Consider the following 27,783-nt stretch of genomic DNA (forward strand, 5'->3'; position numbering starts at 1 on the left):
TTCCCCCCTTGCTTTTCAGGTTATATCACAGATTTTTGGCAAGGTCCTGTCTAAGCAGACTTACTTTAAAAAATAGAACTGGTAAAAGGAGATCTTAAATCAGATCTTAAAGTTCTGGAAAAATGAATGCCCCAATTTCCCACTGTTTTACGTCTCACATAATATGCTCTCATCCAGCATTTTTAATCCAAACATTTTACTGAGGTCATCAGCTTGATTCGTATTTTACAGTTGTAGAAAATGGATAATGAAGTGAATGGATGCTCAGTAAGATAGTTTTGGAGCCAGGAATGAATAACACTGCTTTGAATCCCTTTCCAGTGTACTGTGTGTGCAATAATAAAGAGCTGTGGAGATGGCTGTGAAACAACAGAATCACCCCAGTTGAAGTGATTATATAGAAAAGTTTGAAAAGAAGTGGAAAATCAGGCCCTGGATGAGACATAAAGCAAGTAGATAAACCAAATGTACCTTCCTCCTTTATTAACTTTCTTAATGAGGTTATCTCTGACTATCAGGAACTCTAACGAGACCAACAACCACCTACTTTACATGCCAAGCAAATGCCTGTTAAGCAACAGACTCCCCCTTTGTAAAGCTGATGCTCTCGAATCCTAATAGTAACTGACAAGACTTGCCCATCTGGACTCTTTTTTTTTTTCTTTTTTTACTTTGTATTTTGAGTATGTGACAAAGCACTGTGCAAGGGATTGCCTTTACAAGCAGAGCTGTATGTTTTTTAAAACGGGTGAACAGCATTGCAATAACATGTGGAAAGATCAAAATGCAATTTCTTTTTATTATTCCTATTATTGCATTCCCCTACACAATGGCAACCTCTTCAGAGACATCGTCTGCAACATAATATTGATTTAATGTGCCACTTCATATGCCTGCCACGTCCTCAGATTAAAGATTTAAATTAATATGACAAGTGAAACGCTAAGAAATTCAACAAATCACCAGATAGGCTTATCCACACAGGGTACATTTTATAGTAAAAAAACCCCAAAACAAACAACCCGCCCCAGCAGCCACAGCTTAGGCGTAGGCCAGATTTAATTTGCTTGCTTGAACTTGAGATCTTTGAGCGCAAATTCATTATTCCCTTATTAACTATTATCATTATTGGAATTTATAAGGAACCTATAAACATATTAAACTGTTCTTAAATGTTGCAATCTATTTATTGAACACATCAGCAAGGAAAAATTAATTATTAAACAACCACCACAGGAAAACATCAGTGGCCTTGTCACCTCAGAACTAGATTGATAGCATGTTACCTTCTGGAGAGTGGGGCCCTGCAACACTCAAATATAAACCTTGGAAGGGTAATGCTGAGTATGTCACAACATAAGTCACATTTTTAATTTAATGTTTTATTAAATGTTAGATAGAATAAATTTATCCAGGTCTCACAGACTCTGTCTTAATAAATGAATTGGCACTCTTTCAGATGTAAAAAATGGTCACAGCTTCTCAAGGGCATCAGAAACCCTGAAGCATAAGACACCAGTAAATACAAAAAGCAAAGGCAGCATGGACAGTGATATATTTGCAAGCACTGCAGGTGAGCCAACACTTTCAAAATGCTGAGGCTAACAAAACAAGGGCAGTGAACTCCCAAAATGGGAAAAGAACCTGCAGTAAGAAGCTGTGCTTGAGTGCTGTTGCACGGACGTGTCCACTACTGAAAAAATGTGGAAAGGGTATGGGTTTATCACCCTCCTGCTACTATATTTCAGGATATGTTTGTACATTTAAAATTTCATGAGCACTATTAATAATTTATTTTTCTCCTGTCCTTTAATTTTCTAAGGCTAGACTTTGAAAACAAAAGGCAGGGAGATGATATATTCTCTCCCTCCTCTGCAGTTATCTACGGTACGTTCACTTGTGTTTCCCTGTAGAAATACTGTCATTAGTAATATATAATTTGGCTAGGAAAAATAGTTACAAGTTCCTTAGTCAAAACCAATATGCCCCTGCCCTTGCACATCCCTCCAGAGACATCCTAAGATTTTCACAAGAGGCTCCATATTGAAAACATTTGGCTTACATAAGGCAGGACAGCTCAACGCTACCACTCAAGTAATGAAAGGCTTTCACAGCATAACCGAGCTGTACTATATATTTCCACAGACACTAAACTAAATGATTGTAAATGACTGTTAAAACTGCCAGAAAAGTCCCCTTCTCCCTGCTGTCGAATTAAAAGAATATATATATAGCATGCTTTTTTTCCAGAACTCTAAAATGTTGGTGTTCATAGCTATCCATCTCATGTTGCCACACGTTACACTGTTAGCCAGTCTAAGAACAACAGGTTCCAATAACGAGGTTCCTGATGAGACGCATCGCAGAGCCCTGAGGGAATTGGCTGATGTAGCTGCCAAGCCACTCTCCACGATATTAGAAAAGTCATGGCAGTCAGGTGAAGTCCCTGGTGACTGGAAAAAGGGAAACATTATGTCCATTTTTAAAAAGGGTAGAAAGGAGGGCCCTGGGAACTACCGACCTGTCAGCCTCACCTCTGGGCCTGGGGAGATCATGGAACAGATCCTCCTAGAAGCTAGGCTAAGGCACATGGAGGACAGGGAGGTGATTTGAGACAGCCAGCATGGCTTCACCAAGGGCAAGTCCTGCCTGACCAACCTAGTGTCTTCTAGAATGGAGTGACTACATCAGGGGACAAGGGAAGAGCTACGGATGTCATCTATCTGGGCTTCTGTAAGGCCTTTGACACGGTCCCCCACAACATCCTTCTCTGTAAATTGGAGAGATATGGATTTGATGGGTGGACTGTTCGGTGCGTGAGGAATTGGCTGGATGGTTGTATCCAGAGGGTAGTGGTCAATGGCTCAATGTCCAGATGGAGATCAGTGACAAGTGGTGTCCCTCAGGGGTCCGTTTAATATCTTCATCAATGACATAGACAGTGGGATTGAGTGCACCCTCAGCAAGCTTGCAGATGACACCAAGCTGAGTGGTGCAGTTGACACACCTGAGGGATGGGATGCCATCCAGAGGGACCTGGACAAGCTGGAGAAGTGGGCCCATGTGAACCTCATGAGGTTCAACAAGGCCAAGTGCAGAGTCCTGCACCTGGGTCGGGGCAATCCCCAGTATCAATACAGGCTGGGGGATGAAGGGATTGAGAGCAGCCCTGTGGAGAAGGACTTCAGAGTACTGGTGGATGAAAAGCTGGACATGAGCCAGCAATGTGCACTCAACAGACGAGGCGGCCAACCATATCCTCGGCTGCATCAAAAGAAGCGTGGCCAGCAGGTTGAGGGAGGTGATTCTGCCCCTCTACTCTGCTCTGGTGAGACCCCACCTGGAGTACTGCATCCAGCTCTGGAGCCCTCAGCACAGGAAAGACGTGGACCTGTTGGAGCAGGTCCAGAGGAGGGCCACAAAAATGATCAGAGGGCTGGAATACCTCTCCTATGAAGAAAGGCTGAGAAAGCTGGGGTTATTCAGCCTGGAGAAGAGAAGGCTCTGGGGAGACCTTATTGCAGTATCCCAGTACTTAAAGGGGGCTTATAAGAAAGATGGGGACAGACTTTTTTGCAGGGCCTGTTGTGATAGGACAAGGGGTAATGGTTTTAAACTAAATCAGGGTAGATTCAGACTAGATATAAGGAAGACATTTTTTACGATGAGGGTGGTGAAAGACTAGAACAAGTTGCCCAGAGAGGTGGTAGATGCCCCATCCCTGGAAACATTCAAGGTCAGGTTGGATGGGGCTCTGAGCAACCTGATCTAGTTGAAGGTGGCCCTGCCTGTGGCAGGAGGCTTGGACTAGATGACCTTTAAAGGTCCCTTCCAACCCAAACCACTCTATGATTCTATAAGTAACGCGCAAAGCCACAGAGAGCAGTGAGTTATGATAAAAATGCAGTCTGTGCTTCTTGCATTCATACAGCTGGCATCCTGCTGCTGAATGGACAAGAGCATTTGAATGACAAAGTAAAAAGGAAGAGGAACCTGAAACTTACTTTGAGCCTGGCATTTTTCCAGAAAGTCAGTAAGCAAATTCCCAGCATGTAAACAATATAAAGGAAAGTGAATAACAAAACAAAGCGCACGATTGTGCTTATAAGTTCTAAATACATTATATTCTTGATCTAACCACATGACACTTGCCACCCCACTTACGAGTCCTACAGATGATGTGAGAGGAAATTAGAAGGACTTTATTCATCAAAAAATAAAATGTGACTTCACATAGATATAAGGTCACATGGAAACATAAGCAATGAGATGAACTTGCTACCAGTAAAAATGACAAAAAACAAAAGTTGAGCTACACTATATTTAATCCTATCTATCTTTAGCTGACCCAAAGAAATATATCATAATCTCAGATGAGTAGTCACAGTTTATAACAGAAGCTGCATATTTATATGGAAATTTTATTTTTGTACTCAAAATGTGAAGGAAAATGTATGAAACAAATATGTCCTTTTTTCTCTTTCATTCTGTGAGGATAATAACTTCGACATTAGTGGGCTTTTGTGAAGTGTACAGCACTGGATCCAAGAACAGAAGCCAGTTTTGAAACTATTATGTAGTATATATTTATATGAGGAATACACAGGGTTCAACAAACAAATGAGATTAATAATATCTTGAAGTTTAGTTTTGTACTGGTTTTGGATGGATAATTATCTTCATAGCAGCTTGTATGGTGCTATGTTTTGGATTTGTGACCAAAACAGCGTGGATAACACAGAGATGTTTTAACTATTTCTGAGCAGTGCTTGCACAGCCTCAAAGCCTTTTCTGTTTCTCACACCGCCCTGCCAGCGAGTCGGGTGGGGTGCACAAGAAGTTGGGAGGGGACACAGCCGGGACAGCTGACCCCAACTGACCAAAGGGATATTCCACACCGTATGATGTCATGCTCAGCAATATAAGCTGGCGGAAGAAGCAGGAAGGGGGGACATTTGGAGTTAGGACATTTCTATTCCCAAGTCACCGTTATGTGATGAAGCCCTGTTTCCCTGGAGACAGCTAAACATCTGCCTGCCGAAGGGAAGCAGTGAATGAATTCCTTATTTTGCTTTGCTTGTGTGCATGGCTTTTGCTTTACCTATTAAACTGCCTTTATCTCAACTTGCGAGTTTTTGCACTTTAACCCTTCCTATTCACTTTCCCATCCCACTGTGGGGGAGTGAGCAAGTGGCTGTGTGCAGCTGAGCTGCCTGCTGGGGTTAAACCACAACCAGTTTTTAATTATTCTGGTAACAGGTAAAACACGGGGGGGGGTTTAAGGTTTTGTTTTGTTTTGTTTTGTTTTGTTTTTACAATGGCCACTTTCATTTCACAAGTGGTTTTCTTCTTTATACTTTCTTACCAAATCACCTTTCTTTGAAAGAAAGATAGACTCAGTTTCAAAGGAAGTTCTTTCAACAGAGATTCTTTTAAACACAGTTTCAGCTACTAAGGGAAACCAGTTGCTTGAGTACTTTCTAAGAAACTACTGCATTTTGACTGCATTTTTGAGGTACGCTGCTTTGTAACTCAGGAATATAAAAATGTTAACACTTTTAAGCAAGAGCAAGTGTGTACATAAGCAAGCAAATATTTAGTACGCATATTATAGTACGCATATATTTAGTACGCATGTTATAAGAGAACAGAAAATCAAGCACAGCATAAGTAGCTCAAAATGTTCCAGCTGCATCTAAACTTATCCTCTTGGAACATGATTCCATCTTCTACCCAGTCTATGTGCCCTGATTTCCTTTCCAGGATTATCAGGACACTGAGAAGAGAGGTATGGCAGATGTCCTTGTGTTGCCAAAATACGAAATTTGCATCGTGTTGGGAACGTGCTCCCTGACTTGGGTATTTGCAGGGCTGGTATGTCCAGTGCTACGGATATGTTCATAGTGTCTGGCTCCTGCTCCAGAGTGAAGAGAAATTTGATAGTGGTGGAATGAAAGGTCTTATCTCTTTACTCCAGAACAAAGAAAATAGTGACTGATTGCAGCAGTTGTTACCCAAGGATACACTCTCAATCCAATATATGTGAATACTCTCTCTATTAAAATAACAAAAAAGTATGGGAAGTTAGGCAGGGGAAGGACTATAAAGTGATAGTTACAATAACAAGTAAATCTTAATCTTTTTCTAGTGTTTTAACACTTAAGCACTTTTTCTAGAACTGTAAAAATATCAATATTCACTAGTTACAAAGCTCACATTGCTAAATACGTCACACTGCAACATGTGTTAGTTCACATTCTCTGTATTAAGAGGCAAAATTTATGAGCCTGTCTAAAGAAAACTATAGCCATCAGATATCAAATACAGCCTGTGCTTTTTCTGTAGCCAACCAAAAGATCACATATTTTTGTTGAATAGGATAAATGGCCATATACATTTATTTCAATATTTTCAGGCAGAAGATAACTTGCCTGAATATTTTTCTTGCCTGTTACCAAATAAAAGAATGCAAGCTGAAATTTGCACTTCTCTGCTAGTAAACAGGTATCCATCTGAAGCCTTCTGTCCAGTAAGATCAAACAGACTTACAATAACTGGCATAGGATGCTCAATTTCATCCACAATATAATATATACAGTACCATTATGTCTATAACAGCTGGCCCAGGCCAAAACTAAACCCAAGTATAAACTATGATGCAATTTATAAAATCCACATACTGTCAAGAATGTATTGCTCTACTCCAATATAGTGTACTTCTCTGAAAGTAGCCACTAGATACAGATTGATATCAGACTATCGGTACCCTCAGTACTTACAAATGGCAAGCCCTGAATCTACAGCCTATGACTCGCATATTAGCTTTACCAAAACTAAGGTTATGAACTTTCAAAACTTTATCAACTGAGCCAATTTACAGTGAGTCAGCAAAGTAGAAGTCCATCAAACAGAACAGCAAGTGAAATAATGGCTCTACGAATTTTAACAGAAGAATTTGCTTCCCATTTTTCCCCAAACCACAATACTTTTTTTATAAGGTGCACAATAATGACAGTACCTAACAGAAACTTTCTCAGAGATATATGGGTCTCAATAGATGATTACATGTCAAATGTTTTTATCCTACACAACATAAGATAACAGATGGATAGGCAGATAGGTAAATGGATAGATACAAAGCATTAGTACACATGTACATATATGTCCATGCATGACTAGAAAGCTCCTTGGCAATCCCATTAAATGCCAAAAAGACTTCTAAATGGATGTTAAATACAAATTAAAAAATTGAAAGTCTGTGACATGTAGGATGTCTGTCCTTTAGTAACCTTTAGTTTTGAGGTTGAAAAATTGAGATTTGCCATCCACTCATACAGTGACTAATGAGCTAATAAATTTACAGACAGATGAATGCAGAATTCTTGATTTCTCTTTAAAAAGGTGCCTACAACCCAAATGAATTATTTTAATCAAAAACAGAAGAGCCATAAATACTGTGAAAGGACTACATTTTCAAGAGCTCTACCCAACCATTATGAACATAAATGAGACTGTTTACTGTGGTACCATTACTTGTGAGTATAAATACTTGCTCTTTTACTAAAGGCAAATGTTTTTTAAACAAATGAATTCCCAAAAGTTGTGTGTATTATAAATGCTTTCACACATGGAAATCATGGGGATTATAGATTATAGTCCATGTTATAGTAAGAAAGAATTATTATCCTTGGAGACTTTGGGCAGGTAATTTCATTATTCTTCCTCCCCTTTGCCTTCCTATTCTTTGCCTATGAATCCTATTTTTCTTGTAAGCTCTTTCAAGCAGGAATTATTTATATATGTACTTTAGTCCTCCAGTATTGACTGGGGACTCCAGGAACAATTGTAATATAGATATAATAAATATACGTATGGATATTCACAGTTGAAGTTGTCATACCTACACTATTGTTACAGTTACTCTAAACCAAGTAGCATCTTCATAGGTATGTGCTATACCAAGCAACCTGATCTCCCTTTTGTCAAAAACTTCTCATTTCTAACAGTTTCTAAAGTTCACTATAGACTTACTTAATTTATAGTCCTCATCACTTTGTTCCTCCCTTTCTCCCTTCACTTGTCTCTTTTCTGTCCCTCTGCAACATATTGCTACTGTGGGAGGTATTCACACTGTCTAACTTTAGTCAACTAATTTAGGGCTCTGAATCACCCTCTAGGAGTGCCTACCTCATAGAATATGACTATATATGGAATAGGCATTTTTAAACTTAGGTGTTCTAATATGTACTTTCTTCAAATACCCAAAGTAGCTTGGCCTAGGTGGTGTTAATATTCCACTGTATAAAACACTGCCTGTCAAGAGTAAGTGAATTTATGAAGTGTTTGGGTTGCAGATATTTTTTCAATAGTTTAGCACCTTTCATTTTCTCTCACCTAGATTTAACACAGTAAGCACACTATCTGTAGGAAAGTATAAAAGAAAAAAAGGAAATAAAAAGATTAAATGCATATGGAATTTACCCATGGAATTTGCTAAAACATTAGTGGAATTTAAAAAGCACATGGCTGCTCAATAAATTGCAGCATCCAGCCAAGGAGGCTGCAGCTGTAAGACAGTACATCCTAACCACGTCTTGACCTTTCTTCTGAGACTGTCAACAAAGGTGCCAATTAGAGCAATGATTAGAGCAACACATTTTGTGTTGTGCTAAACACAACTGTTACCAAGGGGACAAAGATCATACATTTTGCTTAACACTGGATTCCTGATTGGCTCAACGCAGATCTTTCACTGACAACTACTTTGGTAAGTCTCAAGATGAGAAGCAGGTAAGTGCACCACTCGCATACTTTTCTTTTGATCTCTTGGGACACAGAAAAGCTTATACTGTAAATGTCTGAATGATTTCCTGGTACATCGTTGATTTTGTTTAGTTTCTCATCTCTCTCACACAAATTAAGCGATCTAAGAATTTACCAAGTTCTTTTTATATCAGGATTTAATGTTAAAACTATTTGTTTCCACATATCACAACGAATTATGTCAGCCATAAATTATGCATCCCAATTCATCATGTTGAGAGCTGCAAGCCAGATATTGAAGATCAGCTTCTGAAAGCCTGCCCTTCAACCAAGCTATAAGAAAAGGCTTGATCAACATATGTATCAACTATCAATTTATTTAGTTAAAGAATGTTAAATGTGATAAGGTGATGAGAGACAGAAAAAGAAGAAAATATTTTTTTTCTATTTCAGTTGCAAAATGAATGCATGCAATTTAGACAAAACTTATAGATGCAAGATGAAAACAATATATAGTTGAATATGGACTGTCCACAGCATAAAAAAGCAGTGTGCTGTGTACTAATGGTATGGAAAAGACTATAGGATTATACTATAACGTTAAGCTTTCGCTTGGAGTTCCATTAATGGGACACATGCTGGTGATCTCATAGACAAAATAATATAAAGACAACAAATCTATTTTAAATGTACAGGAAAATGTTTAGCTGACATAGGCATACAAAGCATGATTTTGAAAGAAATAAGGCATTTCTATCCATGGTTCATTAAATGTACAAAAAATGTACATCTAGCAATTACAATTAATTCCTATTTATCAAAAGTTTACTTAAAATGAGTGGAATTTGTTTTACTCAACATAACATTGTCTTTCCTTCCTAATCAGATCTGCTTTCCACCATAGTAATTACTAGGAATTGACCATCTGGGGAGAACCACAAGGATATGGAAAGATGCAAGATCTGCCCAAGCAGGTTTTAAGTACAAGAAATATTTTAAACTGAATCTGTATAAAGGCATACAGACTGACAGTCATGATAGGGCTACTTACTTGGATTTACCAGTTTCTGGGAGGTGGGAAGAACTTATGCAACATACTCTATTTTAAACCTCACATTTCTCAGTTAATGTTATGGACAAACTTCAAACATTTGGTTAAAATTTACAAGGCAATTCAGCAATGTTTGCATGCAAGCTAACTACTGCTTCATTAAAATTCTTCTTTTACAGTTAGGCACAGGATTAAAATGTTTCTTTACCAGTTGTCTCATTTGTAAATTAAGTGCTATGGCTTTTTTTTTTTTCTTTTGGTGAGAAAAAAATATATTGTACAATAGCAAGCTATGATGTAACATTGACACTATTGTCGACACTTCTGGCTGTACTCTAAATCTTTAAATTGCTTTCCTAAAATAAGTCTGGCACAAAAAATTCCAGTACCTTGAATATACACATACTTTTGAAGTTATAAAAAGAAGTTAATTGAATTGATATATTTTTACATTTTAAGGAAAGAGACAGTACAAACTTTATTACTTTGCTATTTTGGGTTGTTCTTTTTTTTTTCCCCTTCCTGTAGCCCTAACTTACTATTGCATGAGTGGCACTGTGTTGTACCTGCTGAATGGAATATGAAGTGGAACCTAAAAATTAAAGGCCAATCTGACTTCACTGTTCAAAATCAGTGAGATCTGAAATTAAACAAAAAACAGATGAACAATGAAAAACAAATTAGAGAGCGAAGCTATGACAGTTACCATTGCTATTAAATGAAAAAGCAGTTAACTTCTATTAAGTTACACACTAAAAACTTGCCTTTAAAATAAAGATATTATTCATAGGGCAGCATCCTTTTAAAAAAACTACGAAGATAAATACATTTAAGTCTTCAGACTAGAACATCTTGAATGTTAATGACGCTCTTGTTTGATATGCTTTTACAATGAATGGTCAGTAAGAGCTTGGGAATATATCACAAGAATTTGCAATACCATATTTAATTTTGATAGGAAAAGATTAAATATTGCCACTGATTCAGCCCTGGGTTCCATATCAATTAGGAAAATTCAAAGGAAGCACTCTGATAATTATGTTTCCAAAAGGCAATCCACTCTAGGGATGGGCAACATTCACACCTGTTGATGTTGCTAACGATATACTAATATACTTAAAATAATACTTAATATGGATGAATAGGGCATGCATATCTTGTACATAGGCAAGACCTAAGTATCTTGTGAAATCTGTGTTTGTTAGTATGAAGACATAGAAGTTTCTTTTAGTAAGATTCAGCTAGGAGAGTATTTTCTTCTCTAACAGATAAATGGCATGATATTTGGTACATTACCTGTCAAATACTTGATTTGATAGATTCTCCATTTCTCAAAGTGGAATCGGTATGAAAAAAAAAATATTTGAAGTTAATGTAATAATTAATGTATCTGTCCATCTAGCTTTAGTGTTTTCAGCTGTTTCCTTCTGGGAACCATACATAATTCTGCTATGAGACTTTTGACTGGATGGTTTGAGGATCACAGTTTGTCTTACATAGACAAGTATAATTAAAAGTGTCAGGGAAAAAAAATCAATGTCCTTGAAAAATAGAGTGCCATTACAAAAAAAGTGAAATCTGAAGTGATTTGAGAGTGTTCATAAAAAACAGCTTTTCAACTACATCTTTGTCACATTTGGATGAAATCCGAGTTCCACTGAAGTAAAAACAAAATTCCTACTGATTTTTACTGATAGAATTTTTACCTTTAAATGAATTTGTAAGAACTGAATAGAACAATTGCACATGTTTATGTCAATGTAACCAGACGTAACCAAAATGATTAGTTCGTTCTTTTGTAACTAAGCAACATAGAGATAGGAGCGGGGTAGACAATGCTTTAATGTTGTGTTTGTACACCTATGGCTCTGGATATGCTACTATGCCCAAAGGCAATTGGATGAGGAGTAGTATGGACATGCTGCTATGTTCCCAGTACAGCCCCAGCCCATCTTGACAACGAGTCGAGGGCGGTTAGAATAACTGGTTTGTGTTAAGGGTGCCAAATCATTGTTAGGGACCATGCACCATGAAGAAGGGAAGCAAGTTACATAAGCAAAGTGGGATTGCGCATGTCCAGAAGAAGGGGTCGACTAAAGGACACACCTGTACGGCAACCAGGGACCACCAGAGACCCCCACAGAAGCCCCTCGGAGCTCAAAGACACATGCGTAATGACCATGCAGATATGATAATTCGTTCTGGGAAATAGAATGAGTATGCATGATCATTCCGGGAAATTTGATGCATATGTATGTAATTGGACAATATAAGTTTCAGCTGATGTAACCCGTGGTATGCACGCTAGGTGGAACGATCCCCTGTGCATCCAGCACCATAATAAAGAATGCCTGCTTCTTAATACTGCATTGGTGTTAAGGAGTTTGATTCCTGATTTTGGTGACATCTCTATGATTGTATATACGTGGAAAATCCCCAGTAAGAGCAGCAACAATACGTTGTCCCACTTCTTGATTAAGTGTAGGACAGATGAGCAAGAATCTTACACAGAGACTTTTTTATAGCTGTGAATCTCAGGAACAAAAGGCAAAAAAAAGCACAGCTAAAATTCAGAAAGGTTACCTTTTGTGCCTCGTAATTCTATTAGTTTGCTTAGCCTAAAGAAAAAAAAAATCATAATGATTTTAGGGTTTATATAAACTTGAAATGCAGAGGTACTAAAAATGCCACCCAAGCCTGCTCCCAGTGGTTACAGAAACTCCCATGACCTGAAGCTGATGGGTTTCTTTTCACAAATTTAAGGATATGAAACAGGAACTTCCAAACAAACAGGTATGTTAGCCAATATAATCCCTCACAGCTTATTCCTACTGTGTTGCTTCTCTCATCTTGTACATTAAATTTATAACCATTGATACCACTCCCCAAGAAGAAGTCATTACCAGGCACTAACAGGATGGAGGCAGGGAAGGTATTAAAACATTCCATTTGAAAAATGCAGCATCTCTCATGGGTTCTAATATCCTGTTAAAGTCTGGGGAAATACAGGTGGATGCACAGCCTTTTAAGGAAAGGAGGGAACCAAGAAGCCTGCCTGAAAAGCACTGATAAATCTTTTCTATGTTCACATTAATATAGGTTCTAGGGAAAAAGAAAAAAAAAAAATCCTGTGAAAAAATGTGCCGATTCTGCACTGGAATATTATCAGGATACGGATTTATTTCAGACAGCGTTTTAATGCTTATTTATTGATACATTTTATCATGGTGGGTTTACATGAAAAATAGTGGGCTACAGGCTTCTTTTAATGAGTGACAGCCTCCTAGAGATGTTGAAAAGTATTCTGTGATATTCTCCCAAATGGTAATGCACCATTAAAAAGGCATATATTTATCTCTTAATACTATCTGAATACACACACATTTCAAGAGATATATTAACCCACAGCAAATGCAAAGCACGGATATTTTCGGTATGAAGCCAGCAGCAGGCACAGTATTCTCACTGTTTTCCATACGCATTGTTTTTGCAAAGCTCAGTCTTCAATCACCTAACGTTAGGTAATTTTCTTAGGTTTGGCTAGCAAACTGTAAAGACTTAAGTAACTTTTTGCTATGTTGCTGCTTATTTTGCAAATATATTGTGAAAAGCATTCAGCTTTGAATTGTTCACTGCAGTGAGCTCATATTTTTGGTATACATTTTTTTCCTCTAAATTAACTAAGTGGCACACAGTACAGTTTCTGTTCTTATATTTGATGCAAAAGTATCATTAATATAACATTATGTTCATTAATAGGTGTGACTGTACAATTTATGTTCTATCCCTGTCACTTTCTTATGCTGCACAAGCACTGTGGTATTTTTAGAACCTTCCAAAATTAAGTGAAGAGCACCAAGTTTTCTTCCTATTCTTCCTTCAAATAAGAAACTCTATTTAAATTTTTGATTGTGCTATATTATACTGATAATTTTGTGTTTCTGTGCACATAAAAAAAGGTCACGGTGGCAAGTTTTACTGTTACTCTCTTATAATTCAGCTTCCTATATTTGACTATATCAAAATAGTTTGCTCTAGGAAAAAGAATATATATACTCATATACACACACAGATATACATGTGTATGCATATATATATGTATGTATCATTGGTCCACAGATTGCCATAGATTATATTCCATGTTCTCATGGAATGAGAACATTCCATCCTCAAATCTTGTTAGGCTCCAGTACTAGTTGTAGAGAGGTTACTAGCATTTTAATAGGCTCGCTCAGGAAAGAGAGACTTGATACCTGTTGTCAACCTCCATTTCACCCAAAATAGTTTGTTTTGGGGTTGGGTGGACTATGATACGGAAAATACTGTATTTCCTTCAGATAAAACTTTGGCAATATCACGAGAAGTTCTAGTTGTCCTTATAGTTCTTTTACCAAACAGGTAGGATCTGAGTTGCAGGTGGCTGATCACATTTCCACCAATATGTTCAGGATCTCTTTTAGTGTCCGTTCTGAATTCAAGGCAGTGGCATGCATCTGTGCAAGGTGTCCCAAGCAGTCTGAGGAGCCTTCCTCTGTGCAAGCAATCTTCTTCGTGAGGAAAGGTGGTGGAGTCTGTTGCATACTGTAGGCAGTCAGGGTTGATGAGGCAGACAGACTCTCTCAGGGAGAGGATGGGGAACACTTGAGAGAAAGAGAGAGAGATAGCAGGAAATAAGCAGGCCTAGGGGATGTCAGGACATATAAAGCCTCCAAATAGGTTTGCCTTTCCCCTTTTCCACAAGAACTATGGGGATTCCAAATCTTAAAATATCTTGGTTCATATCAGATTTTGAAAGAAACACTGGAAAATTAACAGCTGCTTAGACCTTACCACTAGTTTTCTTTTTTTTCTTATTTTCATACAAGGTCTTGAATGTAAGAAGTAGACTTTTACACCTCTGCCTGTTTAGACTGATTATATTCCTGTTTTCTAGGATTCTCACCAAGACAGTGTTAAGAACTGCTATGTTAAAAGCTTTCTCCATCTTAATTTTGAATGTATCTGCCAAACATACTGAATGAATTAACTACTTTTCCATCCTCTGTCCTTAATTTCCATACTTGTGGTCACAAAGAGCATAGTTGTCTCTCAAACATTTAGCTTTAATTGTGAAGGTATCTGGCCCTTAGCCTTGTTAGAGTCACAAAATAAATGTGGCAAGAACAATATTCCTCTCAAGAGACTAACTCAGTCTCCATATCAGTTAGAGACTAAGTCATTTTGGGATACGATGCAAAATGAAGCAAAACTTTTCTCAAAGATAAAAAAAATGCATATATATTGTCAATTTTCATTATAGCAAAAAGTTAACAGCAGGGTGCTTCAAGGCACCATACAAGGACCAGGTGTTCGAAATATATTAATTAATGTGAAAAAAAAAAAAAAGAGTGAACAGCAATGTGGCAAAATTTGCAGACAACACAAAAAAATTCTGTTAACCAAGTCTGAAGAAAACAAGAAACTTCAGAGGTAACTGACCAAGCTAGATGGACGGGCCATCTTAAAAGAGGTGAAAATCATTTGTTTAAATGCAGAGCAATGCATATTGGTGGAAAAAAAACAAACCAAAACACAAAAACAATCTGTAACAAATCATTGACTTTACCAGAGATCTCAATTAAGAGCACCAACATAGGAAAAGCACCTGGGCCTCACTACAGACAGCTCAATGAAGAGCCCTGCTCCATGTGCAGCTGCAGTCAAAAAAGCAAATAAAATGTTAAGATGCATAAGAAAAAAGCTGGGGAATAAGAAAGAAAACATAATGTCATTATATGAATCAATAATTTTCCTTCCTCTGGAATAGTGTGAAGTACTGGTCACCCCATCACAAAAAAAGATATTACTGAATTAGAAGGTATTCAGAGAAGAGTGATTGTGATAATTAGGCATATAGAGAAGCCTTCATATGAAAAGACTGAAAAAAATTTGAATTGTTAACCTTAGAAAAAAAGATGAATAAGGAGGGATATGATGAAAGTATAAAAATGGTAAGTGGCAAAGAGAAAATAGATCAGGAGCTTCTGTAGTCCTGCATCTCATAATTCAAGAACAAAAGGACACTAAGTGAAAGTGAAAAGCAGTAGCTCCAAATCTGATAAAAGGACATACTTTTTAATGCAACACATAATTAGATTATGGAACTCAATGCCACAGGATGTCACTGATGTCAAGACCTTACCAAGATTCAAAGAAGGACTTGGCACTTACAACTCTTGATATTCTTGGTAATCTTACGCAGACTAACTGTTAAAAAGTTTTGAAAGAGAGGTTGTGTGCCATGTCTCATGACAACACTTTTTAAAATAATTTGGAGAAAAGTTCCCTGGAAGTAGATTTTTCCCATCTCTGGCTATTTGATTACTTTATGCTTTGCTCTGCTTGTTTTGTTTGCATTTTCCCTTGAGACATAGAATCATAGAATCATTTAGGTTGGAAAAGACCTTTTAAGATCATCGAGTCCAACCGTTAACCTAGCACTGTCAAGTCCACCACTAAACCATGTCCCTAAGCACCACATCTACACGTCTTTTAAATACCTCCAGGGAGGGGGACTCAACTACTTCACTGGGCAGCCTCTTCCAATGCTTGACAATCTTTTTGGTGAAGAAATTTTTCCTAATATCCAATCTAAACCTCCCCTGGCGCAACTTGAGGCCATTTCCTCTCGTCCTATCACTTGTTACCTGGGAGAAGAGACCGACACCCACCTCTCTACAACCTCCTTTCAGGTAGTTGAAGAGAGCGATAAGGTCTCCCCTCAGCCTCCTTTTCTCCAGGCTAAACAACCCCAGTTCCCTCAGCCACTCCTCATAAGACTTGTGCTCCAGACCATTCACCAGCTTCTTTGCCCTTCTTTGGACACCTCAATGTCTCTCTTGTAGTGAGGGGCCCAAAACTGAACACAGGATTGAGGTACGGCCGCACCAGTGCTGAGTACAGGGGGACAATCACTTCCCTAGTCCTGCTGGCCACACTATTTTTGTACAAGTCAGGATGCTATTGGCCTTCTTGGCCACCTGGGCACGCGGCCAGCTCATATTCAGCCGGTTACTGACCAACACCCCCAGGTCCTTTTCTGCAAGGCAGCTTTCCAGCCACTCTTCCCCAAGCCTGTAGCATTGCATGGGGTTGTTGTGACCCAAGTGCAGGACCTTGCACTTGGCCTTCTTGAACCTCGTACAATTGGTCTTGGCCCATCGATCCAGCCTGTCCAGATCCCCCTGTAGAGCCTTCCTACCCTCAAGCAGAATCAACACTCTCGCCCAGCCTGGTGTCATCTGCACTTACTGAGGGTGCATTTGATCCCCTCATCCAGATCATTGATGAAGATATTAAACAGAACTGGCCCCAACACAGAGCCCTGGGGAACACCACTTGTGACCGGCCGCCAACTGGATTTAACTCCATTCACCACAACTCTTTGGGCTCAGCCATCCAGCCAGTTTTTTACCCAGCGAAGAGTACACCCATCCAAGCCATGAGCAGCCAGTTTCTCCAGGAGAATGCTGCGGGAAACCGTGTCAAAGGCTTTACTAAAGTCTAGGTAGATAACATCTACAGCCTTTCCCTCATCCACTAAGCAGGTCACCTTGTCATAGAAGGAGATCAGGTTGGTCAAGCAGGACCTGCCTTTCATAAACCCATGCTGGCTGGGCCTGATCACCTGTTTGTCCTGTACATGCTGCATGACGGCACCCACGATGACCTGCTCTATAACCTTCCCTGGCACCAAGGTCAGACTGACAGGCCTGTAGTTCCCTGGATCCTCCTTCTGGCCCTTCTTGTGGATGGGCATCACATTTGCTAACCTGCAGTCAACTTGGACCGCTCCAGTTAGGGGAGCAGCCAGGACTGCTGATAAAGGATTGCAAGGGGCTTGGTGAGCATTTCCACCAGCTCCCTCAGTACCCTTGGGTGGATCTCATCCAGCCCCATAGACTTGTGTGTGTCTAAGTGGTGTAGCAGGTTGCTAACCATTTCCCCTGGGATTATGAGGGTTTCATTCTGGTCCCTGTTCCTGTCTTCCAGCTCAGGGGGCTGGGTCCCCGAGAACAACTGGTCTTACCATTAAAGACTGAGGCAAAGAAGGCATTAAGTCCCTCAGCCTTTTCCTCACCCTTTGTCACCATGTTTCTCCCCGCATCAAATAAAGGATGGAGATCCTCCTTAGCCCTCCTTTTGTTGCTAATGTATTTATAGACACATTTTCTATTGTCTTTCATGGCAGTGGAGAGATTAAGTTCTAGTTGGGCTTTGGCCCTTCTAGTTTTCTCCCTGCATAACCTCATGACATCCTGTAGTCCTCCTGAGTTGCCTGCCCCTTCTTCCAAAGGTCATAAAACCCTCTTTTTTTCCTTAGTTCCAGCCAAAGCTCTCTGTTCAGCTAGGCTGCTCTTCTTTCCCACTGGCTCATTTTTCAGCAGATGGGGACAGCCTGCTCTTGTGCCTTTAAGATTTCCTTCTTCAAGAATATCCAGTCTTCCTGGACTCCTTTGCCCTTTAGGGCTGCCTCCCAGGGCACTCTGTCAACCAAGCTCCTAAACAGGCCATAGTCTGCCCTCCGGAAGTCCAAGGTGGCAGTTCTGCTGACCCCCCTCCTTACTCCTCCAAGAATCAAAAACTCTATCATTTCATGATCGCTATGCCTGACATCCTCCAACCGTCACATCACCCACAAGTCCTCTGTTTGCAAAAACCATTTCCAGTGGGGCACCTTCCCTAGTCGGCTCACTCACCAGCTGTGTCAGGAAGTTATCTGCCACACACTCCAGGAACCTCCTAGACTGTTTCCTCTCTACTGTATTGTATTTCCAGCAGACATCTGGTAAGTTGAAGTCTCCCACGAGAACAAGGGCTAGCGATCGTGAGACTTCTCCCAGCTGCTTATAGAATATTTCATCTGCCTCTTCATCCTGGTTGGGTGGTCTATAACAGACTCCCACCATGATGTCTGCCTTGCTGGCCTTCCCCCTGATTCTTACCCACAAACATTCAACCCTATTGTCACCATAATTAAGCTCTAGGCAACCAAAACTCTCTGTAACATACAGGGCTACCCCACTGCCTCTCCTTCCTTGCCTATCCCTTCTGAAGAGTTTATAGCCATCCATCGCCGCACTCCAGTTGTGCGAGTCATCCCACCATGTTTCCATGATGGCAACTATATCATAGTTTTCCAGTTGCACAATGGCTTCCAGCTGCTCCTGTTTGTTGCCCATGCTGCGTGCATTGGTGTAGATCCACTTCAGTTGGGCTATTGATCCTGTCACCTTTTTGTGAGGAGAAGTCCTAATTCCTATGTGACCATTCTCAGGCACTTTCATATTTTCTAACACATCCACAACCCTTTCATCTTTGCTGCTGTATGGATCTCCATCCCCTACCTCCACTGAGACGGCAGACCGAAGGACCTCGCTACCACACCATCCCTCAAATATTGGTGTGCTGCTCCCAGGCTTATCTCTAGTGAGCCTGGTTTTATCCCTTTCCCTGTTGAAATCTAGTTTAAAGCTCTTTCAATGAGCCCTGCTAACTCCTGTTCAAAGAGGCAGTCTAGGAGGGAGACTGTGTAATAATGAATTGCTATTCTGATCCATTTACTATTATCCTAGTACCACCCTAGTGTCTTAGTATCTCCTACAAAATCCTAGTTTTAGGACTTTGGTCTTCCCTTTTGCATAATAATTGTCATATGCTCTATTGTATTCCATTCCAGTTAGCTGACTGTATTTTTCACCCATTGTCAATTAGTATAACCATTGCCATAAGCTATATAGCACTGTGCATGTGTTTGGAGCAACTGTGAAATTTCTAGATGCAGAACCAAATACATTTTTTCTGTGGCAGCTATACAATTGGTTCCATGTGTCCTAATTGTCTTCAAGCCCTACCTTAACCTCCAGCTATGCTGTTGACATCTTGCTTCACATCCTGCAGCTGGAAGACATATGCAACGTCTCCAAACAAGAGACACTTTTCTTCTTATGCTTCCTATTCTCCACAGTTTCCTTACCACATTTTTTTCTCCTTTCTGCTTGTCTTGCTGCTCAGCGAGATAAGGTGTTCTTCTTCCCCCTTTTTGTTCTTAAACTATTTATTTTCAAATTCATTAGCTTTTCTTTCCCTAGTTCGTTCTTATATGAGGACTTTCAGTGAAAGTAAATAATGATAGGCACAAGCATAAAAGAGCTTTTCCTCAAATCAGATCTGTTCACTGAAAACTGAATCAAAAAGAGAGTGTGAAAGATACTTAGTAGAAGCAGGATTGTTGATTTTGAACAGTATTCTTAAATAATTCTTACTACCACTTTTATTAATTTCATTACATTCTCAAAGCTGGGGGAGAAGAAAACCTTTAAGTATTATAAGTATCTGTTAGAGGGTTTGGAGAAAAATCGTAGTAGTCTATTTATTATTATTGGTATTATACTAAAAGCCAATTTAATTATATAGCATTGAAACCACCTACAATTTTCAAGGATTCAGATTCAACCGACTTGTCACAGGTCTCATTCAACAGAAGCTATTAAACTAGATAGCAGGGGGATAAACCATACTGGTATCTTTATAGAGGTTCAATTAACTGCTACTGTTGCTTTCGTCTGACACCTACCCAGCACAAAACCTGTTACTAGAAAGTAGTGAAGATATTGGGGGTGGGGGCACATAGAGCAGCTGCGTTTGTAGGGATGGCTAGGTGAACAAAACGCTGGAGGGATGTAACTGCCTTGAAGAGAAGCTGAATTCAGACAGTGCTTACGAAATGGACACTGCAGAGAGACTGTGAAGATACCTGACTCAGGGATAATACTTGAGAGAAGATGGGCAGCCCCAATTGAGCTAAGATGTGACTAGCTACCACAAAGAAAGATGTGGTGTTCCTTGTCTTCTCTCCTTCTCCGACAACCTCCATCACTGGAGTTTTTCAAGATGCAATTGGACAGGGTGCTAGATAATCTCACTGAGGCTCCCTTTGCCACAAAAGGTTGGACCAGATGATCTTTTGAGGTCCTTTCCAACCTGGGCTGTTCTATGATTCTATGAATTGCCTCTGCTTTGGTTCTGTTCATTTTTTCTCAACTTTCAGATGCATGCCTCACTATCAGACATGGTCCTATGATTATTTTCTCCTTTTTTCCAGGAAAAAATATTGAAGTAGCATAAAAAGTGTATGTTCTACCATTCCTGTCTTGAGCTGGTGTATCCTGCACAACGCTACAAAGCACCATGTGGATTACATATTTGTGTCAGTGTGTCTTTTGAGACATCCACATTGCACTCACCATATGGTTTAGATATGTCTGAGGGTTTACAGTTAGTCTGCAAGACTGGTTTTAGGCTGAATCCAGTCCACAGGACATGCACTGAACACACTCTGGCATAAGTATGCTATTGTAGTACGATGTTCGTTAGCAAAAGAGGAGGGGCTGGTTAGCAAAAACAAGGAATTTAATTTTAAAAGCCTAGAACAAATGGATCCTATATTATGTGGGATGATAAAAAGTATGAATGCTGCTGGTGTCACAGGAATACGAGAGGTGTTTCTGGCCTATGAGTATTTACAAACATGAGCTCAAGATAATTGGTATGTGTATTGTTCTTAATCTTTTAAGTTTTTATTAAGACTTAATTCTCATTGATAAGAATTCCACAATCATGAAACAATGAAATACCTTTAATTTGAAAGCCACCTACTGGGAAAAGAGTGTGTTGTATCTTTTCTTATTAAGTACTACACAAATGCAAAAAATATACCCTAATGCTAATAATACTAATGCAAATAAATGCAAATAATACTAATGCTGCATAAATACCATATTTCCAGCCATATTTGGGCCATTTTATTTTTTACTAACAACCACTTCTTTTTAAGTTAGCTTCTTTCTCAATATCTCATATTGTGAAAGAAGTAGCAGAATGTCTTATCAGGAAGGTAGATTTAGCTAAATTATCACTATTTTGCAATAAAAAGTTTTCACCTAGGTGCCCATACTACCCTTTCAAGTTTGCCAGCCTACCTTTTCAAGTCAAGTCCTCTGGTCTAAATTTTGTCATTAGCTAAAAAGCATGGCCTGAAGTCCAATAGTATTTTCATATGAAAAATCTACACAATTACTGAAAACAATTCTAAATAATTTACTTTCCCTTTCTTAGTAAAGAAGCATAAATGTCAGCCAACTACTAAAATAAAAGATAAAATCATTAATTATGGTTATGCAAAATTACATTTCCCACAATAACATTACCTCATTCATGTTACACAAATGCATGCTATCTTCTTGTTTTGCATATTAAATCAAAACAATGTATTGTGCTTTTTTTCCTATACCTCATATTGAGTATGTGTTGTTTTATTATACATTGTGCCTGGTATGGACAAATACACTTCTCTTACCATTAAAACAATCTTCTCATGTTAGAAGTTCAGATCCAATTAGATTAGCTAGAAATGTGCATGGAATGAAATATGGCTGGGATAGATTTTAGCAGCTCAGCAGAAGAAAGGGCACACTGTTTTGTTTGGTGTCACCGCATACTTGAAAATGAGTTTTGGAAGATGTACCAATGAGAAGTATATCACATCTGCTTCCATTATGGCAAATGTCTTTTCAAAACAGAAAAGGTAATTCATGCCTATTTAAAATGATAAAAAGGTGAATGTGCAGAATGTTACAAGACCCCTGTCAGCACTTCTAAAAAGTGAACCTTCCAAACCTGGAAAGTTTACCCAATTACAAGTTAGGCTTCAGTACCAAAGGTGAAACTGAGGGATGCTCTTGAGCATACTGAAATAAAGGCCTGCTGAGTTTTATGCTCTCCAGTCTATCACAGCATTATCTATATAATATACACAATCGTATTCAATTCTATGCAAAACTCTTTCATTTGCTCCTAGCTTTCTCTACAGTTTATTTGGGATTTGGCATACACTATGCTTTATCCTCAATCCAAAAGTGATATTTTTTTTTTCCACTCAGTACAGGAGATTGAGCTATGCTTAATGGTTCTGAATTGGTTTTCCTGAGGCTGAAAAGCTCCTTTTTTTCAGAGATTTCAATCAGGAATGGTGTGATTGGAAGACACCAATGGTAAAGGACAGCTTTTTTATTTTGTAGTTTTCATCAGGACATAAGCCACATTTCCAAGAAAATGATTAAGCAATTGGAAAAGCTTAACCATACTTAATATAAGTCAACCATATTTAATATAAGTCTAAACATAACTAATACTTAAGTACACTTATAAATGGAACTTGTATTTAACATAAATATATGCTTTATGCATATACACCTTTTTTTTTTAGTCCTAAAATAAACCATAGAGTCCCAGCAATAACAAAGATAATAACAAATGCTCTGCTTCTACTGTCCCAGCATAAACTTAACTCTGGGTATTACTGTATAGAATATGTTCTGTTATTATTTCCTTTGTCCACATCTACTGTCTGATATTGAATGAACATTAAAGTTTTCCAATATTAAAATGTAGGTAATATCACATTTGTAATGGCTTCCACAAAACTGCTCACATCTCAAAATCAGCCTCTGCTCAGGACTTCTAAATGTACAAGGGCCCAGATGTGCAACCCTTATCCATATAATTAATCTCATGATATTCACTACTTACATGTGTAAGGTGTTTGTAGGATGAGGCCTGAAATAATGATTTTGCTCTTAGCCACTAGTTATCTAACCAGGTAGGTCCGTCGGTCTTTTAAATTCTAAGTTTATAAGGGGCATTACAGAGTAGTCATCTTATGCTATGCAGTGGACAATTACTACACAGGATTTTTGTTTGTTTGTTTTCCCTGATATTATTATTGCTAGTAAGAGGAATTACGAAAAAGCAAAGCAATCTCTGGGGCAATAAGAATTTGTTGAACCACTGCTGAATTAGGCATTCTGGATCATTCTTTTACTTAGTTTATGAAACTCATTGGGTTTTTAGTTCATGGTAACCAGAGCTATTTCTTGAACTATTCTTCTTCATTTCTCTTCTCCTAATCTCCAAAACTGTCAGTGTTCAGACATAAGAACAGTTTTTTTAGCTCACTCATTTCTTCCAAAAGATCTCAAAGTAGGAAGCAGCCAGTTATCTCACCAGAAGAGGATGCAAATGGACACCATTATCACAAGAGGCTTCTGTGACTTCCCAGCATAACTCCTGACATGGGATGAAGGAGTAGAGATGGCGAAAGTCCTAAACATGTTACAGTCTGAGTTTTTCAACATCTGCATGATGAGGTAAGGTACATTTGGGCTATGGATATTTTGTCCTCTACCAAGCTCATAAAGAACTGAGAATCACAATCACATAGTCATAAATTCTCCAAGCGAATGAGTCTGCTACAATTGTAGTTATTTGTATGAAATCATTTAATTCTCACTAGTTATTAAGTTCTGCAATGCCCAAGTGGCAAGATTTAAGGCTAACACAGGCTGCAATTGAAACATAGTATGTCAAAAGCCAAAGGATAAGTTCTCCACTGTAAACAAGACGATGATGCTGAAGAACTGAGAGCAGGCATTTGGCCAAATCGAAGATATGTGTAGGACAAATGGGATGAAGACATAATCTTATTCAGCACTGGATAATTTTTGAAAGAGATAACAAGACGACGTTATTGTTCTTGTCAACCTTAACATTATCTCTCATCATCCTTAATTTCTCTGGCCAAATTAGAAGTAGTATCTGTTTCTAAACTGTCCATGACAGCCAAATTCCAACACAGAAAACTCCTCCAAATAATGAATAACCTATAAAGCAACCGTTATTCATGACTTTGGATGATTTAGCACATTTTTTCTAAAGCAGTGGTTATGATTGTGACTCTTTGCCTTACCAGAAATCAGTAGCAGGTGTATAGTATCTGAAAGAAAGCCAGTATTTAGTTTATTTGTTACTTTGTTGTGTGCTACCTCTCTATCTAATGTCTTGGCTAATTTACAGATTTAGTCTTCACAGAAGTGAGATCTTTGAAATAGTAGGTTGGTCCCAACATTCTGCAAACAATTACATGTCAGCATCCTCCTATAGCTCTTCCAAGCTACTTCTCACATGTCCTAATGGGCACTACTTTGGGCTTTGCAACAGCAATTAGCCTGTTCAGACTATAATCAGCAATCACCTGAAAAAGATACGGCTTTACTAAGGACTCAGTGAGGCACCTATAACTACTCCTTGTTCAACAGGACTAAATACAACATTATAGCACTTCTACAAGAAAACTTTATCATGGTTCACTCTGTTTTCTTGCAGAAATTCACCCACTTCTAATTTGGAAAATTCTGTCTTTTTGTTATATTGGGAATTTAATTTAGCCTATTGGTAAAGGAGAAATTAACCAGAACAATTTACCAAGAATGTGAAGTAGAACAAGTCTCTGAGTGAAAGGATAGAAAAGCTAATGAAATACATACATCAGAGAAGGCAGTGTGCAAGAAGGCAAACCCTGTTAGAAATTCACTCTGTAGCTTGAAAAAGAGTTATATTTTTCTTTACTAACCTGTAAGCAAGTTATTACTGATACAGAAACCTACTGATAGTTACAACCTTAAAAAAATAATAATACAAGAACACTTAATTATAAGGAGGGATTTTACAGAACAGAATTACAATTGGGACATTGTTTGGGAAGGTCATTATTTGCCATTTTTAAGAGAAAATATCTATGTACCCAAATACCTATGACATTATATTAAACATCCCCTAAGTGACACTGTATGCACTCAACCTGTCATTCTCAAGGTACTCTGCTGCCCCCAAAGTAAGTAATAGATAGCATTTTAATAAATGAGTGAGCTACAAAATCACTTTTCACTTTGAAGAGACTTTCCTACTACTTTACTCTCAACATAGAAGTGGCAGGTACCTTCACCTAGGGGCCATTTTCTATGTGCTCATAGACCAAAGGGCTCTATTTGAAATCGCAGCAAGAGTTCTCAGTCTGCCCCTTCTCATTTAACAGAAAGTTTGTACTGTGTAACCTTCCACAGGCTAGAGCAGAGGATTCAGGAGAGTGAATCCTCTCAGCTTGAGCATGTAAAACTCTTTATTATTACCATGACACAAATCTCATTTTCCAAGCATACTCTTGTCTCTTGTAGAATATACAAGGTTTAAATGCAGATGCAGTCAAAGTCTCATTAATGACTCAGATCAACAGCTGCCATTGATCATTAAAACATAAATGCAGTGACTTCTAAATCTTCAAATGACACAGCAGCTGCGCATTTTGAGAAATGAAACTGTGACTATAATGTAACAATCCATGAACATTTTCGTCCTGCTACCTACGTATTGCTGAGAAATTTCTATTTAAAATAAAAAGAACAACATAGCCTTTATTTGACATTTTCAAACTATTTGATTAAAAAAAAAGAGAAGTGTTCCAGGTTTTTCTTAGTGTCTATCATACACCGCTTTCTTGATGTGTACGTAATTTGCTTTCACTCTGCAAAGAATTGCTTGAAAACTTGGAAAGCTTCTCCCTTTATTTTTAAAGCATAAGATTTTGTAAGTCCCTATGTTCTCTAAAGCAGCATATCTTACTGGACTACAAATTTTGAAACACATGACATTTATATAAAAATGAACTACACTTGCTAGCAATTGCCACTAGTGGGACCCACTGCCTTCATCACTTATATTTGCAAATAATGTTATCCGGCAATTAAAGATATAGCGTAAAATAAAATATAATATAAAAATAATATAACATTAAAAAAATCAGGTGGCCATCACCTGAGATCCCTAACATTCATAAACAAGTAGCTCATCTCTATTTCTTAATTTATATTTAAATCCTATGTATTTAATGGGAATTGAAAGATCCCAAAAAAGCAAATTAAAAAAAAAGTCCTGTTAAGAAACAAGAAGAAAAACAAACACAGATAACAAAAAATCATGGTTAAAAATATTTTAGATCTAAATTTAACTCATAAAACCACAGCTTAGAACAGGTGTTTATGAAATCTTTTCAATTTGCTGCGACATGCAATATATGATTTGATTGAAATAAAATAATAACCAAGCAAATTATTGTCAAGTACCTAAAATGACTGTGTGTTGCAAATGAATTCTCGGGGAAGTCAATGAGAATTACCAGGTGACTCCATCCCAAAATGCATGTGACAAAGACAGTGCAACTGGAGTTTTGCACAGCAGTAATACTAGCTGTCTAGGGTGGCAGAATTTAGAGGAAGGCTAACAGCTGCAACCATTCCCAAATAAAAAAAAAAAAAATGGAAGAACGCAAACACATCCCTCTCACAGGTGTAAGCTGTCCACCTCAGAAAGCTCACCAATACACCTGCCAGGCATGTCGAAACATTACTCCTTAGGTAAACTCCCTCAAGCACCACACGTCCCAGTCTCTGCAAGAACTGATGCAGCTCTTACCATTCAGGAGGTTAATAAGCAAACTCCTAATAAATTACTTGTTTGCATCTATTTTTTACATTTTGTTGATGTAAATACTACCATTTTGATCTGTTAGCATTTTAGTATTTCTCTGTGTTAAAGAAAGCCAGTAACAAAGCACACCTCAAGAGCTGTTCCTCGTAAACTCCCTGTGATGTAAATGGCTCTATCTGGTTTAAAGTAAAGAGCAGCACATGCAGGGTAACACCTTGGGAAAAAAAAAATCTTTGCAAAGAGCAAGTAAATGCAAGCTCATGAACAGTACTTATCTAGTCACTACAAGTTAGAAGTCCCTCCCTTTTCCATGCACCTCAGCCTGAATCACAGTCATTATTTCAATATACTTCCAAGAACAAGTAGTGTGGGCATGCTCCAGGGCTCTGTACTAGAAGACTAAGGAAAACACTGACAACAAGCTGCAGACTGATGATGCATGAATGAAGCAAATGTTCGTCACATGGCAGAAAAAGCCTCTCGCCTCTTACTGCTAGACTTGTTTTGCTGTTATTCATTATTTATCCTTTCCCTCACAATCAAGAAAAACA

At 38.4% G+C, this 27,783-nt stretch overlaps 1 protein-coding gene across 2 annotated transcripts in view; it reads right to left on the bottom strand.

Moving 5' to 3' along the window:
* PCDH9 (protocadherin 9) overlaps nucleotides 1–27,783 on the bottom strand; it is a 711,367-nt gene that overhangs the window by 514,210 nt on the left and 169,374 nt on the right. Inside the window, exon 3 of one of the 2 annotated variants that reach the window (XM_075527130.1) lies at nucleotides 14,204–14,454. The exons of the other annotated variant lie outside the window; for it this stretch is intronic. Coding sequence (XP_075383245.1) covers nucleotides 14,434–14,454 — 21 coding nt within the window. The 3' untranslated portion in view covers nucleotides 14,204–14,433. Of the gene's footprint in view, nucleotides 1–14,203; nucleotides 14,455–27,783 lie in introns of those variants that run through there. 2 annotated transcript variants of the gene reach the window in all.

Source organism: Mycteria americana, chromosome 1, assembly GCF_035582795.1.
Source record: "Mycteria americana isolate JAX WOST 10 ecotype Jacksonville Zoo and Gardens chromosome 1, USCA_MyAme_1.0, whole genome shotgun sequence".
NCBI classification, from domain to species: Eukaryota; Metazoa; Chordata; class Aves; order Ciconiiformes; family Ciconiidae; genus Mycteria; species Mycteria americana.